Source organism: Epinephelus moara, chromosome 17 (genome assembly GCF_006386435.1).
Source record: "Epinephelus moara isolate mb chromosome 17, YSFRI_EMoa_1.0, whole genome shotgun sequence".
Classification (NCBI taxonomy): Eukaryota; Metazoa; Chordata; class Actinopteri; order Perciformes; family Serranidae; genus Epinephelus; species Epinephelus moara.
Window position 1 is genome coordinate 26,960,727 of NC_065522.1, and position 20,905 is coordinate 26,981,631.

The 20,905-nt window shown below is 40.6% G+C and overlaps 1 protein-coding gene across 1 annotated transcript; it reads left to right on the plus strand.

The window, feature by feature from the left end:
* Positions 1 to 1,049: 1,049 nt before the first annotated feature.
* Positions 1,050 to 20,905, plus strand: LOC126404454 (calpain-5-like). The gene is made up of 14 exons (XM_050067678.1): positions 1,050 to 1,161; positions 1,597 to 1,850; positions 7,977 to 8,160; positions 11,912 to 12,043; positions 12,137 to 12,348; positions 13,605 to 13,797; positions 13,907 to 14,100; positions 14,468 to 14,545; positions 16,106 to 16,538; positions 16,613 to 16,735; positions 16,818 to 17,014; positions 17,586 to 17,704; positions 17,813 to 17,949; positions 20,400 to 20,905. The coding sequence occupies exons 3-14, from the start codon at positions 7,996 to 7,998 to the stop codon at positions 20,574 to 20,576; spliced, it is 2,160 nt and encodes a 719-aa protein (XP_049923635.1). The 5' UTR covers positions 1,050 to 1,161; positions 1,597 to 1,850; positions 7,977 to 7,995; the 3' UTR covers positions 20,577 to 20,905.

The following is a 20,905-nucleotide window of genomic DNA, read 5'->3' on the forward strand; positions in this document are numbered from 1 at the left end:
TAAATAAGTAACGAAATAAATGTGTAAATAAATAAATAAATAAATGTGTAAATAAATAGATAAATAAATAAGTAAATAAATAAATGTGTAAAGAAAGAAATGTGTAAATAAATAAATAAATAAGTAAAGAAATAAATATGTAAATAAATAAGTAAAGAAATAAATGTGTAAATGAATAAGTAAATAAATAAATAAATGTGTAAATAAATAAATAAGTGAAGAAATAAATATGTAAATGCCTAAATAAATAAATTTGTAAATGAATAAATAAGTAAAGAAATAAATGTGTAAATAAATAAGTAAAGAAATAAATGAATAAATAAGTAAAGAAATAAATGTGTAAATAAATAAATAAGTAAATAAATAAATGTGTAAATAAGTAAATAGATAAATGTGTAAATAAATAAAGTAAATAGATATATGTGTAAATAAATAAATAAATGTGTAAATAAATAGATAAATAAGTAAATAAATAAATGTGTAAATAAATAAATAAGTACATAAATAAATGTGTAAATAAATAAAAAGTAAAGAAATACGTATGTAAATAAATAAATAAGAAAAGGAAATAAATATGTTAATAAATACATAAATGAAATAAACCTAATTTATCAACAAAACATATTTTTGAAATATTCCTATGTATATTACTGAGCATATAATAAAAGCCATGTTTTGCTGGACAATAAAACGGCTGTATTCTAAGGTTTATTTAAGGTTTTTGCTTTTATTTACATGTTGCTATGGCAACAGCTTTTCAGTGCTGTTGAATTATATCTTTTGCCTCTTTATCCCTCGAACAAGTGTGTAGCTGAGACAGGTTTTCTATCAGCCCTGAGTTGCTGCTTCATGTTGAACACACACACACACACACACACACACACACACACACACAGGAATAAGGTAATAATAATTAGCTTGATATTTGGCAGTGAGGTGGTTAAAATAGAAGGCGCTTGACTCTTGGTTTCTCAGGTGTCAGGGGCAACACACTCGACAGCAACAGATACGTCAGGAGTCTGAGCGGGAGAAGATATGAGGGAAGAGGAGAAGAGGCCAAGACGATAAGGCAGAAAACGAGAAGAGAGGGGAGCACAGGCCACGTTAGTATGAGGACAGAGGAGAGAGGAAGACAGAAAGGTGCTCAGTCACCAACCAGAAGTGAGTGACACACACACATGCACACACAAAACACACTTGTTTATGTCATCCAGCTGCAGCACAGTGTGCACACGCTGAGGATAAAGTGTCTGTTTCAGAAGCTGAAGCGTAACCGCAGTGTTTCCCTGCTGTGCAGCTGTAAGGGTGTGTTATGTCACTCAGCGAGGTGACTGTCTGTCTATTGTCTGTGTGGAGGGAGGTAGAGTTACACAGGCACTCGGCTCCACCGGTGTGTCATCGTGCCCCTGTGTGTCATGGCTGTATGCACATGGACACACACGCTCATGCATCAGCTCCACAGGCTGTTACGTATACACACACACACACACACACACACACGCTCATAAGAGATGGTGTCAGGGAACATGCAGCATCACTCACAGTGTAGCTTTGCATTGTACTCTGACATGTTCCTGATTCTGTTTTCTCACGCAGGCCGAGTGAAACACATCTCCAACATGACACTGAGTTAAGCACTCGGTGGAAATGACTCACACACTCCTGACAGATTCAGACAGAAGAAGAAAGTGTCGATCAGCATTTAACAGCTGATTCTGGGACGAAGAGGAGCAGGAGCAAGGAGATGACAGATGCTGGATATTTGTCGTAACAGAGGATCTGCTGCCTGAGCTCGAGGAATAGTTTCATCTCAGGGAAACAAGTGGATAAGCTTCAAGTCTGACTTCAAGGTAAAGGATTCGCCCTCCAGTTCACACACAACTCACTTGTGTACATCACAATCTAATGACTGACAGTTAAAATGGCTGCAGAATGAGGTCACTAATGAGTAAAATATAAACTCAAGGGCAGCTCAAACCACAGGGCTGAACCAAGATATCACTCAGAGTGGTGACAGCTCTTTTAATACACTAGATAATAATATTGTTGACTGTCAAATGTTTTCTGATGCTGGCAGAGGACGAAAATGCCTCTTACTAAAGTTGTGTACAGTGCACAGTACAGTCAGTAAGTGAGTAAAAGCTTCTCAAACTGGAGCTTTTTGCTTGTTGATGAAGATTCTCAGTCATCCAGGTCATGGTAAGCTTAAGCGCTATATCGTAGGCAACTCAAGCAAGTCCAGTTGCCTACGATATAGTGCTTAAGATGTTCTTTGTTTTTCCGGCATATTTACATTTCGGTCAGGTTCAGTCTTTATTGTTCTTCGTGGNTTGCTTGTTGATGAAGATTCTCAGTCATCCAGGTCATGGTAATCTTAAGCGCTACATCGTAGGCAACGGGCAACTCAAGCAAGTCCAGTTGCCTACGATATAGTGCTTAAGATGTTCTTTGTTTTTCCAGCATATTTACATTTCGGTTAGGTTCAGTCTTTATTGTTCTTCGTGGCGAATTTGCCTCGCAGCACAGCAAAAACTGACACCTGAAAGCATCACACAGCAACACACTAAAAACTTTTCCATCCTTCTGTCAGAGAATCTCCTAAACACAGGACATAAGGAGGGTGTAACATGAACGACACTGTTGCATGTATTTAAACACACCTTATGTCTTATGTCTTCTGTTTTATCTGGCAGCTTTTATGTCCAAGACAAATTTCCCTCGGGACAAATAAAGTTATTTTGTATCCTGAATATTGAAAACAGAACTAAGATAATACCTATTTTAATAAAAAATAAATACATAGAATACATAACAAGTGCAAATTAAGTGAACTTTACTGCGCAAGAATCTAAACTTTTTTTAAAACCTTCATTTACATAGCTACTTTTATACAGACATGAGCCCAAATTCTTCACATAGCAAAATTGAAACAACATAAAACATAAAATATAACAAAAATAAACGATAAAAATTACAATAAAAAACAAAAATTCTATAAATAAAAGTTAACAGAATAAAATTAATAAAAAAAAAAAAAAAAATTAATAATATACACCAGAGATAAAAATGATTTAAATACCAATACCAAAGTCTTAAATTTCCTTTTGAAAATACAAAGAACTTTAGAATTTTATTTTATTTTTGTCCCCAATGGGGCAAATCATTTGCAGGAGTGTGGACATGATATATAACATAACATGTGACATATAAAACAGCAAAACACACATTATTTTATTATTAATTTTTATTGCAAGACAAAACAAAACACCAACNTATTTTATTTTTGTCCCCAATGGGGCAATTCATTTGCAGGAGTGTGGACATGACATATAACATAACATATGACGTATAAAACAGCAAAACACACATTATTTTATTATTAATTTTTATTGCAAGACAAAACAAAACACCAACAAGAACAGTGACTACTAAAGTGAATACAGGCCAGTAGATTAAGTGCTGACAGGGGACAAGGCTGTGTTCGGCTGGGAAAAGGGAGAAGAAAGTAAATTAAAACTAATCCTACCTTTACTCTGTTACCACCAGTACCAATAATTAAATAACAATTAATAATAATAAAGTTATGGGGATTGTCCCCCGTCTGCCAACAGCGAAGCAGTACAGGGGCACCATGGGAAAATCCAGAACAGGTCATCAGGGAGAGTCTGGTGGGATCAACCAGGTTATTGACATGAAGTTTGGGCTAAAATTTTATATGGATACAAGTGCATTTTCCATATTTTTGGGGGCATTTTTGCCTTTATAGATAGGACAGTTAAGTGTGAAGAGGAGAGAGAGAGAGAGAGAGAGAGAGAGAGAGAGAGAGAGAGAGAGAGAGAGACATGCAGCAAAGGGCCACAGGCTGGAGTCAAAGGGCCGCTGCTGCAACAGCCGTGTACATGGGGCACCTGCTCTATCCACTACGCCACCAACGCCCCCAGTTTCCATATTGTTTTGTCTATATGTGATTTATTTTTGTGATAATTATTATTATTATTATTATTATTATTATTCCATGTTGGTTGTGTTTCTTTAATTTGTCCACACATTATTGAACTCTCTAATTCCCTCTGATTCCTTTTTTGGATTTGGTATCCAAAGCTGTCCTAGCTAAACTGAAGACGAGACACTGCTGTTAACGTTTGGCAAAATTTGGGGAAAAGGCGCCATGCTGAAACATATTTTTGGTTGCCCATTTTTGTGTAGGCTTCACGTTTTTACAATTGACAATTGACCTATGGCTAAGCCAAGCCCCCCTCCACTCACTCGGACAAACTATCAACATACAGTGACCGGCGCTATGGCAGGTGTCACAGTACACGGCATTTCACAGGAGGCAATTGATGATTTTTGGGGACATAACGATCAGATGTCATTGAGAAGTAACCAAAAGGGCCTAAACTACGCATTGGAGGGATATATTCATCATTGTATTGTTGAGAAGGTCGATGAAAAGCTTAAATTACAAGCCTAAATTTACAGGTCACAGTGTACGCTTGTGAACCGCATCTCGTTGCCGTCACCATCAAAGACAACAAGTTAAAGTGCCACTGAAGTTAAGGTTTTTGGCTCAGAATATGAGAAAAGGATAACGGCCTTTTTACCATCTTTACCAAGAGTGTCTCTCCGTTAGTTTGGTGCTACAGTATTTACACTGAATCATTCAGCATAACGTTTGCCAACCTTTGTTATCTCTGCCATTACAGATAAGTTAATGAAGCTAAGCTCCAGAAGTTAACGTTAGCTTAACTAGAGCCCTTTGGACAACAGCTAACAATGATGTACGATCACCAAAGTACAAAACTAGAACAAAATAGGCTAATGAACTCCCAGCAAACAAGGTGACATGATGAACAACGCAGCTAGGAGCTAACGTTAGGCTAACTTTAGCTAACGTTAGCTAGAGATGTTAAAGATAACTTTATATTTCTTTCCAGCAAAGTGACAATATGTTGCCTCAAACACAATGTTGACTTACCTTAGAACAGATGTAGACATCATTGTTAATCTTATTCACGTTGAGTTGATGTTGTGGTCTAACGTTACCACACAACTTTATCCAAAGGAGACACTTTTCTCGGTTGAGATGTGGTTTAAAGTGTAAAAAATACACCTGGTCGCCCAGCCTCTCAGGATACCTTGTGTCAGAGTTGCATGTACCCCATGCACACCGTTTGACCATTTTTAAACTTCAAATCTCAGAAAAAAGCTCATAAAACTGAACAAAACTGACTTTCTGTAATGCATTTCAATGGACGTCCAGTGTATGGGAATGGCTATACACACTGTGATTGGCTCATTGCGTTTGAGGGTGGGGCTTAGCCATAGGTCAACATCTTGTGAAATCCATTCATGGACCAATGCAGCTAGATGTGATCAAAATACAATAAAAGAGAATTTAAATTTGATCGAGCTGCAACGTCTCGTTCAGAATTGATGGTCTGTTAGGTTCAAACTGATCAGATAATCATATCGTGATGTATTCGCTTGCTGCGATCATTAAAACATGATAAGCCATTAATTTGTCATGCGGTCGTTAATCCTGGATCGTGAATGAGTTCATGTGTTTTTCTCGTGTTTATTTGTCTCGCTGCATAAATCTGATACAAGGAAAACAAAACCTGGCTCATAATTAATGACGCTGACCTGATCGGTATCTGCAAACCCTGCACGGTTTCATCTCTGCTTTTCCTCTCCGCACAGCAAGACCCTGAGATGACCCCGCCATCAACACACACACACACACACACACACACACCTGGCATACTCACCCTGACACAGAATCACACTGCACACACACTGGTTGATGCTCACACACACACACATGCTGCTGACCCCAGCAGGTCATATCACTGATGACTAAAACGGTACCATTACCTTATTGCTCTCCTCACCCTATCCCCCAACACACACACACACACACACACACTGACCCTACAGGACCCTCAGCTAACTCTACCAGGAGCCTTGTAACCCTTTAGACGTCCGTTGACGTTCATATTTGCAGTCGTATCGAACAAATTTTGAAAAAAAAACAAAACATTTTGTTTTGTTTTTTTTTGTTTTGTTTTGTTTTGTTTTGTTTTGTTTTGTTTTGTTTTGTTTTGTTTTGTTTTGTTTTGTTTTGTTTTGTTTTGTTTTGTTTTATTTTATTTTATTAAACCAGGAGCACCCAGTTAAGATAAAGAATCTCACATATATATTAAAAAAAGCATAAAACAAACACATAGTTACAGGCAAAAAATACAAAAAGAAACATTGAAAAGGAACTAAAAATCCAATCTAATCGGCAAAAAAATAAATAAATAAATATTGACATTGTACGTTACTGCAAACCACATGTGTGTTTCATTTGCACATTATTATGTAGCAGATACAGCGTAATGGAACTTTATGTTTCAGCAGTGCTCTGATTAATAATGTGTGGTTATGTTTAGGCACAAAAAACACTTATGATTAGAAATAGATTATGTTTTGGCTGAAAATATTTGGTTTAGGTGGCACAATTCCTGATGTCTTGATAAAAACGTCCACTTGGCATGGCACTATGCTGGCTGGAAAAACAGCCAAGAGTCACTACAAAGCACCCACCATGTTTGGAGCCTAAAAAGCCCCTGGAAACACAGCAATGACTCGCTTAAAATTAAAGGTTTCAGAAGATTTGTGACAAAAATCTAAGTTAATGTTTTGGGTGAAAGTGCCTAGTTTTCATGCAATTGTCCTGCCTTTTGTGGCACTATCCTAGCAGGAAACCCGGTGATGTCTCAGTGAAAAAAGAAAATTTTGCAGCAGTATTCCAGCTGGAATAACAGCGACTGGTTGCTAAAAACCACCATGTTTGGTGCCTAAAACTCCACTCCACTGTTTTTTGGTCTCGAACAGTGGTCTGCAGCTTGGCAGGCATCTTCCCTTCCACCTCCCGATGACAACGTCAGCTCACATAGTACATCACTTCAGAAACATTGATATGAAATGTTTAAACTGTGCAAATACACTGTACAACTTAAATTAATAGCCCGGGCTATTATTTGCTTAAATCATTGAAATCAACAGGCGTATATTTGGGACAGGCCTTTAATTCCTTTCACACAAAACTGTTGCTCAGCAAAGATCAGGAAATACAATCAAATTGTTTATTTCAACCAGTGTGAATATTACTACAAAAATCACTTTATCCTGTTAAAACAATCCTCACAACTTGGATTCATTTTTATGAAAAATCCTTTGATTCTTTTGATCTGAGGACCCTTATGGGCTGGAGGAATATTTAAACTAACAGCGTAATCGAGAAATTGACACATTATTTTGACTGTTGTCAACAACCTGTTTTTATACATCCAGTGAACTTCTGTAAAAAAAAAATGAACCGCTTGGCAAACAGACCAGGCCTCTAATTGAGACAGGCCTTTATTTGTCAAAATGTGTAGCTACACCTGGCTAGTAATAAGGACTGGGTATTTAATCGGGACTAGGCTTTTAAATGAAGTTTCACAGTATTTAAAGTTTTATGGCATTGCGGTATTTTATGGTGTTTTACAGTATTTTACAGTGTTTTACGGTGTTTTACTGTGTTTTATAGTATTTTACAGTGTTTTACCATATATTATGGTACAGTATAATTGAAGTATTACGGTTGCTGCAAGGTTTTGGATTTTGGTTTCAAGTCGTTCCTCAGGGTATGGCAGGTCATGTTTTTGAACAAAGGAAGTTTTGTCATAGCATAAATGCTGCCTTTGTGTCTGGTAACAGCAGCCTGTGACAGTAGTGGTTGTGCGACCTGTCTCTGACTTCATGTCACTGTGTGTGTTTCAATTTGAAACTGATATAAACGTATCATCAAGGTTTTGACCAGTGGGGATGTTTTTATAATTACACCCCACTCAATATGCTGTCAGTGTAACCCTATACTGCTTCATGTAGCATGGCCGAGTGATTCATCTGTCCCACTTCTCCTCTTCTGTCCAACTTTCCTAAAGCCTCTCCTCTCCAGCCGCAATGCCCGAACGAGTGCACAACTTCCAGGGCCAAAGCTTTCACACGCTGAGGCGGGCCTACTTGCGTCGAGGTGCGCTCTTCAAAGATTCCCTGTTCCCCGCCACCGCCCAGTCCCTCTTCTACAAGAGGGAGCCCCCGCCGGGACTGACCTGGAAGAGGCCGAGGGTGAGTGTGACACGGGGGGAGAAGCCGCCTAAAATTAGGCTATATCAAAATAGATATGAATTTTTTTACACATCTGCATTGCCAGAATTACCCAGGTCAAATCAGTTCAAACAACAACAGTTATTTTACAAATATATCTCCCCTGCTCCCACATCTAAATCAAGTGGTCGGATCACATTATATTTCCATCAGATTGGGGTTAATTAAAGCACTTTCTATTATAGGAGACATGTTGGGCAGTGAAACCTTAGCCCTCAGGGAGCAAGTGGCGCATGCTGCCGATGGACCACTCTGTTAGTGTGTGTGTACAGTTGAGTTTAGATAAAGCAGCAGTCAATTTAAATAGCCCAGGTGATTTTAGCACAGTGTTGAGAGGGGAGTAGATGTGTATAAGTGTAGGTGTTTATTGTGGCTATGGTAAGCTAAGAGGCCTTTAACGGTGGCAATGATATGGGAGGTTAAAGTCAAGGCTACATTATTTATTGACCGGTGTCAATAGCCAAAAACAAATTTATAGTGCAAGGACTTATTAGGAAATAGATTAGGCATGTTTAAACAAAAAAAAATGATTATACAGCCAAGCATAAACATGTTTTAGTGATATTTTAGCAGAAATGAATAATAGAGACGACAGAAACATTAGAAGCATTTTGTCACAAGAGGTGACTGTTGTCTTTTGTTTCTGATGACCTGGACATTTTTTCAGTTTCGGGAAGAATTTTATATAACGTACACATTGGGGAGAAATGACGGATTGCAAGTCAAAACCCCAAACTTCTTTCCCTTAAACATGGAACAACTTCAGCTGATAACTGGTTTCCCTCATGTTAGCATGTAGCTACATGTAGCACGGTACTTGAAGCTGGGGAATGACTGTAGCAAAGAATGGTGGCACTTCGTACTTGTGAAAAATCATAAATAAAAGCTCTAAACACAACCAGACAAGTTCCGGCAGCAATATCATCCAACATTGAGGAGAAATTAACAACATTAGCAACCAAAATTACTTTCTCTGATGTTAGCATGTAGCTACATGTAGCAGTGTAGTTGCAGCTGAGGAATGACTGTTACAGAGTATAGCAGTACTTTGTCCCATTAAAAATCACACATAAAAGCTTCTGAACCAAAATCTTCACAACCAGACATGTTCCAGCAGGAATATGATCCAAAGTCAGGGAGAACCTAACAACATTAGCAACCAAGATTACATGTTTCCCTGACATTAGCATATAGCTACATGTAGCAGCGTACTTGCGTGAATTGATTGTGTATATCAGCACTTTCTCCCCTTAAAAATCACCAATAAAAGCTTCTGAACCAAATTCTTGACAACTGGACACGTTCCAGCAGGAATATGATCTGAAATTTGGGAGAAATTAGCAGCCAAGAGTACATGATTCCCTGGTGTTAGCGTGTAGCTACATGTAGCAGTGTACTTGTCTTTAGCAGATGACCATGTAAGGAAATCTGTCAGACACACAGCATTGAAATGGTGACGCCTGAGGGGTTTGCACACATGCCTTACGTTTTATATACGTTTACCTCGTTATTACCTCATTAAACTGGCCATGTTTGATATGAAAGGAAAATAAGGAAAAACATAAAAGGCTTTAATCATTAAACGTGACCTGAAAATTGATGGATGGATTAACCCTGATAAAAATTATGTGATAAGTCATACTAATACTGTGTATGCAAGTAGGAAAAATGTGGAAAAAAAACCTTTGTAAATGATTTTTTTTTAAATAAACTCTATGGCCTTTTTTGAGGGGTTCAATGCTGTTTAAGACTTTTCAAGACATACAGATGCCTTCAATTCATCAATGAATTGCACTGAACTCGATAAAAAAAAAAAAAATAGACCGTCATGCACTGAAAATGAATGTGGGCCAGGGGCATAAAGTGGAATTGCTAATGGCCTCTTTCCTACTTCCTGTCCCCCTACTTCCAAGAACTTGCTTGGACTGCACTCATCTTCAAACTCAGCCTTCACAGCTTTCACATCTCATGACTGCATCTTGCACGGTTGCACTCACAAGGTGAACACAATACCAGCTGTCACGACGTTGTCACGGCTGGTAAAAATCTGTCTTTTCTAGTTTAGCTTCAAATTGAGAAATGTCTGTCGTGTGATCAGTAGTGCATCAGGTTCATTCAGTATGTGGGCCAAACCTTTAGTGTTAATGTGAAACCCTGCTGCCACTTAATTTGCTGACTCAGAGCTGAAGAGAAAGGGTTAATGGTATTGTGTTGCTAATGCTCCACTCAGGTATTTTAAGCGTGTATCAACAGGGAGTCGGATGATAGGACGACATCTGTCACCTTCCTCTGCTGACACACACACAGAAACTGCATTGACACACTCTGTAACTTCCCCTGAACTGTCACAATCCAGGTGGCCTCCTACTTGTTATGAAGCTGATATCATCACAAGGAAGGTACATATCTTGTCTGAAGTTACATCCAAAGAGGTTATGACCACCCAGTGTGTATTTTCCTGCCTGTGTGTGTGTGTGTGTGTGTGTGTGTGTGTGTGTGTGTGTGTGTGTGTGTCCGGCAGCACCTCTACTGTTACCTGACCCTGTCCAAAGTGAGATCAACAGATCCACACAGACAGGATCTGTCTCTTCAGCAGTGCTCTGACACTCTCAGGCCTCATAAAACACTGTGACACTGCTAACTGTTGCAGTCATTAATAAGAGTTTATTTAAAGGGCACCTATTATGCTCAATTTCAGGTTCATATTTGTATTTTGGGTCTCTACTAAAACAGGTTTACATGCTTTAATGTATAAAAAACACTTTATTTTCCTCATACTGTCTGTGCTGAAGCACCTGTATTCACCCTCTGTCTGAAATGCTCCATTTTAGCTCCTGTCTTTTTAAGCCCCAGAGAAATGTGGCGCTTTTTAACCATTAAAAAAATCTCCAATACAAACTTTAAAACACAAGCAGACATGTTTTAGCAGGAATATGATCTAAAATTGGGGAGAAATTAACAACATCAGCAACCATTAGCATGTAGCTACATGTAGCAGTGTTCTTGCAGCTGGAGAATGACAGTAACGGGCCACTTTCTCACATTAAAAATCACCAATGAAAGCTTCAAAACCAAAATCTTTACAACCAGATATGTTCCAGCAGGAATATGATCCGAAACTGGGGAGACAGTCTCAAAATCAGCAGCCAAGATTACATGTTTCCCTGATGTAAGCATAAAGCTACATGTAGCAGTGTACTCGCAGCTATTGAATGACTGTATAGTAGCACTGTCTCCTGTTACAAATCACAATATTAAGCTTCTAAACCAAATATTCACAACCCGACATGTTCTAACAGAAATATAATCGGAAATTGGGTAGAAATTAACAACAGTAGCAACCAAGATTACATATTTCCCTGATGTTAGCATAAAGCTACATGTAGCAGTGTACTCATAGCCAGGGCATGACTGTAATGTGATCCAAAATTGGAGAGAAATTAACAACATCTGCAGCCAAGATTACTTGTTTCCCTGATGTCAGCATGTAGCTACATGTAGCAGTGTAGGCTAAATTGATAGTGAATATTAGACTTACATTTGTCATGTAGGCAGAAACACGACTTCAAATTAATGCTAATGTTCCTCTTTGTCTGTTTAATATGTAAATAGCAACTGTTGCTGTCCCAAGTGGCCAAAACTCAAATAATGCAGGTTTAAAGCATTTTTTATGTAAGAAACTTAATGTCTTTTTCTTCTGATCCTGCACCAGGAGATATGTAAGGACCCGCGTCTGTTTGTGGATGGCATCAGCACTCGTGACTTGCATCAAGGCAGTCTGGGTAACTGCTGGATGGTGGCTGCGATTTCCTGCCTAGCATCTGAGCCATCTCTGTGGAAGAAGGTTGTGTTTTTGTTGTTCTTTCTTTCTTCCCTTCTTTTCTTCCTTCCTTCACGGCTTCATCTTATCGCCCTCCTCTTATCGTCCTCCTTCCAGGTAATCCCAGACCATGTGGACCAGGAGTGGAATCCAAAGCATCCTGACCTGTACGCAGGAATCTTCCATTTCCGGTTCTGGAGACTCGGCCGTTGGATGGATGTCGTCGTGGACGACCGCCTGCCGGTCAGCGCGGATGGAGTGCTGCTCTTCTGCCGCTCGGCCACACCACGAGAATTTTGGAGCGCCTTGTTGGAGAAGGCCTATGCTAAGTAAGGACCTTGCAGGACCTGGTCTACTATTGCTAACCCCTCTGGTTTCTAGTTTTCTATACAAACGTTTACGACATCCTGACAAAACACCCATTCTCCTTTCGGTAATGGCATAGGGACTATTAGATATTTGTACAAAAGTGGGATTTTCTCATCTTTTACTAAGCTTTTATTAAAACATTGTGCCTTGATTGACGTTCTTCTGACCTGGATTCTTGCTAAAGAATTGCTTGCGGGTCCATGGGTTTGGCCAATCCAAGTATCCCTATCTAAACCAAAAATGCCTGGGAACAGACCTATGTAATGAACAGTGGCACCAAGTCCAACATCAATGTTCTCATCTGGTGAAAGAAACAATACAGTATTCCTTTTGCACCTGCAGTCGCCCAGTCCAGCCACCAGAAGAAATGTTGGGATTGTATGTTTCTGCAAACCATGAATATGTTGCTTTTGTACGCTTCATAGATATTATATCGACGTTTCCAACATGACGTAGTACATGAGCTGACTTTGCCATCGGGAGGTGGAGGGGATGGCCGATGGCATGTCACCTAGGCGAGACACCTGCCAAGCTGCAGACCACTGTTCAGTACCAACAAACAACAAGCAGGTTTTAAGGCATCAAACGTGGGTGTTTTGCAGCAAACCCTCGCGGTGTTTCCAGCACAAATAGTGCCACGAGAAACTGTTGTTTTTACTATGACATTGCTGCTTTTCCAGTAGAGATTATGCCCCCAAAACTAGGTATTTTAAGTGGAAACATTAGCTTTTCCTGACCACAACCAAATGGTTTTTGTGCCGAACCATATGTTTCAACATATGCGATAAGAACCTGCAAATGTAACCTATCCGTGGTTTGCAAAAATGTACAATACCAACATTTCTTTCTGGCAATTTGGTCACCATAATCATCATTATCATCCAAAACACCGAGGCAACCATCTACTAAAGTCCTACCAGCACCAAAAGCCATAGCAACCACATGGAAGTATTGATTAAAGCAACGCCCCACACCCTATCCATTTAATGAATACCCAGTATGCATCCCCTAACATTTAAGAAACTGCCTATATCTCCATAACCTCATAGGCAACCACTCTCATAATCAATCCACACTTATTGGACATGCACCAATTTTATTTTTAAAATGTCCCAGCTCTATAACAAACATACACCTGTAGAGTGGGACATGAAAAAGGGAGACGAGGGGCACAGCCATTAATCATTCATTCAGTCTATATCTGGTTACTCTGTAGGCTGAACGGCTGCTACGAGGCTCTGGAGGGAGGAAACACTACAGAGGCACTGATCGACTTCACTGGCGGGGTTTCAGAGCCCCTCAGCCTGGATCGTGAGGCCCTCAGCCTGCACAGTGACCAGAGGAGGGTGCTCTTCCAGACGTTAACTAAGGCTCATGAACGTAAAGCCCTCATCACCTGCTCCATTCGGGTACGGCCCAGCATCTTTGAGTATCTTCAAACAAAAGAGATGCATGATATGTTAGAAATGTGGTGACTAAGATGAAATGAATTTAGCATATTTGTACAATATTTCTCAGCCAGCAGAGGGGGAGACAGTAGAGTCGGTGTTGGACTGCGGTCTGGTGCGAGGACACGCCTATGGGATCACAGCAGTGAGGAAGGTGAGGCTGGGCGAGAAGCTGCAGAAGACAGGCTGGATGTCCCGACTCTTCATGGTGCGCATGAGGAACCCATGGGGCACCACGGACTGGACAGGTGCCTGGAGTCAGAGGTAAGGGAACTCTGTACTCTGTACTGGCTTCATCTGCCACATTTCTGACTGCTGAGTACATCACACATTTTGCTGGAGCTGTGGGGATTAAGCCTCTGCTGACATTTAACAGTGTCAGTCTGTTTTACAACATTTTATAATTACAGTTTCTGACATTTTACAATCGTGTTGGAGTTGTTTTACAAGGGGACATCTGGCGTTTACATTATGGAAGTCTGAGAAACTCTGAAAATGGCCAAAATGGACCTATAAAGGTTTCCAGAAGTTGAAACGCTACTTGTACTTTTCACGTCATTTCCAGTGTGCTGGACCTTGCAGCTTTTTTTCTGCTGCCTTTCACATTGTTGTACTTTTGCACCCCCTGCAGGTCACAGCAGTGGCAACAGATGAGTCGTGCAGAGAGGGAGAAGATGGGCCTCATTGTTCGAGACGTCGGGGAGTTCTGGTAGATTTTCATTCTTTATCATTTGTTTGGATCCCCATTTCCCTCCAGTAATGTAGCTCCAATTTTCCAGATGTCCACATAAAATAATGAATAAACTCGAATTACCAACTTGCGGTAATATGCCAATGAGAACCAATCAACTTACAGTTACAGTTCACATCGATGTCTGTCCAGACTCATATGTAGCAATGACTGCAGACAGTGCTTATAATACAGATGTTCCTACAAAGGATTTGCATTTTCAAGATGAACACCCAAGATTAGTGTCACCAACTCAGTATCTGACCAAATGTCTCCCCTTCTGTTCCTGAGATATGACATTGAATAATGGCCAGAGAAGTGTTTTTGCAGGACTTTATGATGTCACAGTGAAGTTGACCTTTGGCCTTTTGGATATAAAATGTCATCACCTCATCATTTTATCCACTTAGACATATGTGTGAAATTTTGTCATAATTAGCTTACGAATTCTTGAGGTATAGCCAAAATCATGTTTTATAAGGTCACCTATAAGGCAACCTTTGACTACCAAATTCTAATTAGTTCATCCTTGAGTTCAAGTGGACAATTGTGCCAAATTTGAGGGATTAAGATATCGCGCATTCACAAGAATGAGACGGACGCAAGGTCATAAACTTTGACTTTTACCACTTAAATCAAATCAGTTAATCATTGAGTTTAACTAGACATTTGTGCCAAAATTGAGAATTTCCACAAGACCTCTTTGAGAGATGATGTTCACAAGTGACCTTAACCTTTGACCACCAACTTCTAATTAGTTCATTGTTACGTCCAAATTCCCTCAAGGCATTCTTGAAATATCCGTTCACAAGAATAAGATGGACACAAGGTGACAGCGGCCTTGACCTTTGACCAGCAAAATCTAATTAGTGACTGGAGTCCAACCTGCTCTTTGTGCCAAATTTGAGAAAATGTCCTCAAGGTCTTCTTGAGAGATTATGTTCAGAAGAAATGAGACGGATTCAAAGTCACAGTGACCTTGAACTTTGACCACCACTTTCTAATCAGTTCATTGTTGAGTACAAGTTAAAATTTTGTGCCAAATTTGAAAGAGGCCCCTCAGGGTGTTCTTGAGATATTGCATTCATGAGAATGAGACAGACCAGGTTACAGTGACCACCAAGATCTAATCAGTTCATTGTTAAGTGCAAGTGGACATTTGTGCCAAATTTGAGGAAATTCCCTCACGGCATTCTTGAGATAGTATGTTTATCAGAAAGAGAAAAATCAAGACCTTGACCTTTGGCCTATGATTACCAAAACTGAATCAGTACATTGTTGAGTTCAAGTGGACGTTTGTGCCAAATTTGAAAGAATTTTGCTCAAGGCATTCTTGAGATATTGTGTCCATGAGAATGGGCCAGAAGTAGGGACGGATGGACAACCCCAAAAATACAATGCCTCCAGCCATGTCTCTCAGGCACAGATGCCTAAATTTAAAAAGTGGACATTTAGCATGATTTATATTTATTTATCTTGTTGATTCTTGATACAAATGTCCAGTCAATCTCATGCTAGTTTTTCCTTTCTGTTCCTCAGGATGGATTTCGAGGATTTCTGTCACTACTTCACAGACGTGGTGGTGTGCCGGCTGGTGGAGAGGGCTCTGCTGTGGCCGAGCTCTCACTGGAAGGAAGTGCGTGAGTATGGGGAGTGGGCTCCGGCTCCTGCTTCCCTGGGAACACGCCCGTCCACCGTCCTCCACCAAAGCAACCACACGCTGAACTTGGGCAAGAACAACAACGCCAAACCTGGAGGGACCAAGCAGCGGGGAAACCGGAAGGAGGCCAGACTTGGGGAGATTCAGCAGAAGGGAGAGAACGGAGGGAGGTGTGAGCGAGACAAGGCTGTCAAAAAAGCGACAAAAGAAGATGATGGTGGAGAGGTTGGAGAATGGGAGGAACAGATGGACAAGACGAGTCGATGTGGAGGATGCATCAACCACAGAGACACTTTCCTGCACAATCCACAGGTACAAGAAGCAGAATCTTTTATTATTTCAATAGGTGTATGAAGTTTAAAGCATTTTTCTGTCTGGCTTTCTAGTTCATGTTTGAGGTGAGACGCAAAGAGGAGGAGGTGCTTATCTGTCTGCAGCAGGAGGACAGGAGGATACGAAGGAAAGATGGAGGAGGGGAAAACCTGCCTATCGGTTTTGAGGTGCTGAAGGTGAGCAGTTCAGCGGCCAAACTGTGACACCTTTTCAGTTCCTATACAAAGATAATTTACCTGCTGCCCTCTGCTGGCCCAGGTGGAGGTGAACCGCTGCAGCCGGGTGCAGTGTGTGGTGGAGCAGGCAGCCAGCTCGGTTTACATGGACTCCCGCAGTGTGACGCTGAGGGGGACGCTGACTCCAGGTCGCTACGTCGTGCTGCCCACCACCTTCCTGCCGGGCGCCACAGGACGCTTCCTGCTACGCCTCTTCTCCCATTCCCACATCCGACTCAGGTGTGTCAGGAAGTTTGTGTGTGGAAAAAAAAAGGTTTCTTATGCTTTTTAAAATCCGTTAAAAAAATTTCAGGCAACATAATTTGTAAAAATGGAAATAGAAACTCCTGTATGTGCTTTCCAGAGGATTACAACCAAATATTTAAAACAATAAATATAAATTCTCCATAATTCAATTCAGATTAAACAATTAAGTCGATATGAGTTTGCACAGATGCAGTACATGTATTTAAATATCTATATACTGCAATAATGTGGATTTTAAACTTGTTTACACATGATGATATTGATAATTCTACCATTCTTATGATATTTTTCATGGTGAAAGAGAAAACCAGGAAAGAAAATTGAATTAAAAAAGCACTAGGAAAAAGAAAAAAACATATAAAGTGGAAAAAAAATACACAAAACAGAAAAATTTACAAAATTCCTCACATGCAGAATTTCAGAATTTTTTAAAGGATTTTTCTACAAAAATATTGCAGATAATTTCTTTCACTTTTACAGTAACAGTATGTTTCTTGTTCACAGATTTAACTTAATGTGTGTGTGTGTGTGTGTGTGTGTGTAGGGAACTGAGGGAGGATTTGCCATCTCCCTCTGTCTTCCAGTGTTTTCTACCTCAACCCACTGTGGTGACCACAGTCTACCTCCGCAGGGCGTCAGGACTCTGCCCTCCCAAACAGACAGGTGGCTCCTCACAGCACCACATCTCCTCTGGGTTTACACACAGAAGAGGGCAGAAAAAAAGCAAGAAAAACACACCATGACAAGCTTGTTGTGTGTTATGATCCACAGCTCCAGATGTTTACGCCATAGTGCGATGTGAGAACGACACCGTAAGGACGCGGGTTTTCAAGGCGGAGGGAAACCCTGAGTTCAACCTCAGAACCATCTTCTACAGGAGATACCCCAGCACACACATCTCTATCGAGGTTTGACACATTCATATTCCCTCCGTCTCACACCAACCCAATCGCCAGAATGAGTGTTGCATTGTACGCTTATTGCAAATCACAGATATGTCACATTTGTATGTTATTTTGTAGCAGCTATGTTGAAACACAGTCGCTGCTGGAAATTTTTGTCCACCAACTTCTAATCAGTTCATTGTTGAATCCAAGTTAAAGTGTGCCAAATCTGAGGAAATTCCCTCATGGTATTCTTGAAATATCCGTTCACAAGAAAAAGATGGACACAAGGTGACAGCGGCCTTGACCTTTGACCAACAAAATCTAATTAGTGACTGGAGTCCAACCTGCTCTTTGTGCCAAATTTGAGAAAATGTCCTCAAGGTCTTCTTGAGAGATTATGTTCAGAAGAAATGAGACGGATTCAAGGTCACAGTGACCTTGAACTTTGACCACCAACTACCAAGCTCATTGTTGACTCCAAATTAAAATTTGTGCCAAATTTGAAAGAGGTCCCTCAGGGTATTCTTGAGATATTGCATTCATGAGAATGAGACAGACCAGGTTACAGTGACCACAAGGATCTAATCAGTTCATTGTTAAGTGCAAGTGGACATTTGTGCCAAATTTGAGGAAATTCCTTCAGGGCGTTCTTGAGATGATATTGTGTTCACAAGAATGAGATGGACACAAGGCCACGGTGACCTTGACCTGTGACCACCAAGATCTAATCAGTTCATCATTGCGTCCAATTTGACGTTTGTGCCATATTTGAAGAAATTCCCTCACGGCATTCTTGAGATATCATGTTCATGAGAAAGAAAAAAACAGGACCTTGACCTTTGGCCTATGATTACCAAAATGTGATCAGTACATTGTTGAGTTCAAGAAGACGTTTGTGTCAAATTTGAAAGGATTCCCTCAATTATTCTAGAGATATTGTCTTGCTAAAAAACACCCAATTTATGGAACACAATTGGTGCTGCAAATGTCGCAGATATCTCACTAAAAACAAGCACTTTTGGTGACGCTATTGCTGCTGGAAATGCCCCAGTATCTCACTAAAGAAAAGAAAAGTTTTAGTGGCAAAATCACCACTTGGAATCCCGTCGATGTCTCACTAAAAAGCAACCAGTTTTGGTGGTACATTCACTGCTGGGAATACAGAAATGTGTCCCTAATGGCTGGTATACACTGTGCGATTTTGGGCTGTCCCAGACGATAGATGACCATCGTGGGAGAAACGTGGCGATATCTTTGGTCGTGGCTCTAAAATGGTGGTCTTACGTTGCACTGTGAGACAGGTTCAAGGACGGCCGTTGTCAACGTCTTGCGACCAAAGATAACCTGAGATAAAATTCTGATGGTGTCAGAAATTAAGGATGACTATCTCACAGTTTGACAGCTGCTACGACCTACGTCTACTAATCAACCAATAGAAATGCAGCATGGAATGACACAATGGTCACCGCGACACCAGCGCTAAACCCAAACAAATGTTTGCTTGCCATGGAGGTAAAACAAACAAAAAGAAGTCTGTGGAACTCCCAGAAAGAGGAAAGTTTGGTGGAGCTGGTGGAGCTGGTGGAGCTGGTGGTCCAGCTGCTATCATGAGCGCGAGAAAAAAGACGCTGCATGGAAGGAAATTGCGGAGGAACTGCAACTTCCAGGTGAGCAAGCTACCTATGGTGGCGCAGATGGATGACGTATGCTGATGACGTTGCATATTGAGGTACGTCGTAACCTGCGATTGAGTAGTAAACGGCCATCGTACAATCTGCACACGTCAAACTTGACGTCGTACCAAAGTTTACTAGATCAACATCGCACAGTGTGTCATGCAATGGTCTTATAAGATTGCTAAAATCGCACAGTGTATAGAGGGCATAAAAAACAGATTTGGTGGCACAATTGCTATTGGAAATGCCTCGATGTTTCACAAGAAAAAAAAAACAGTTTTGGTGGCATAGGTGCTGGAAATGCAGCAATGTGTACCTAAAAAAAATAGATTGGGTGGCACAATCGCGGCTGGAAATGCTGCTGAGTTCTCACTAAAAATATACACAGTTTTGGCTGCAAAATCTCTGCTGGAAATGCAGTGATGTGCCCCAAAAGAAAAACTGTATTTGTGGCACAATTGCGGCTGGAAATGCAGTGACGTCTCGCTAAAAAACACCCAATTTATGGAGCACAATTGGTGCTGCAAATGTAGCAGATATCTCACAAAAAACAAGCAGTCTTGGTGACACTATTGCTGCTGGAAATGCCCTGATGTCTCACTAAAAATAAACCAAGTAGTTTTAATGGCACAGTCACCACTGAAAATGCAGCAATGTGTCCCTAAAACACAAAAACGGAAACAGTTTGCAGTTGCAGAAACGTACAATGCCAACATTATTTTCTGCTGACTGGGTTGCTCTCATACACACATGGATAATACGCACACACAGTTAATCTTGTCTTGCTGTGTGCAGTTATGGAGCAGAGGTCGGCTGTGGGACTCCGTGCTCGGTGGGACTCGACTCCAGACGGCAGAGTCCGAGAGGAGTCGGAGCCATGTGATTGATCTGCGAGGCGGCCAGTCACATTCAGGATACCAAGGGTGCATCTACGTCGAGACGTCTTCCAGCGTCTGCCTCACAGACTTGTGACAGCATCGTCTGGTTGCCCCGGTAACCACATCAAGCCATGACACCTCAGTGTCTGTCCTCTCAGGTGGAAGCCGACGGACAAAGAGAAGTTTTGATGAACTAATAAGAAAACTTCACAGATAAAGACTGTTTAACAACAAAGGTGCTGTAGTTGTAGTTTAATGATGCATTTTGAATTTACAGGTGTTTTGTGTATTTTATTCTTCACTGTGTTTGTTCTGTGGTGCTCTGCTGGTCAGACGCGACGGTCTTCATGACTTCAGCAGTCTATCAAAACTCAATGGGAACTGCTGCCAAATCAAGTTCTGTGTTATTATATTTAATTTATT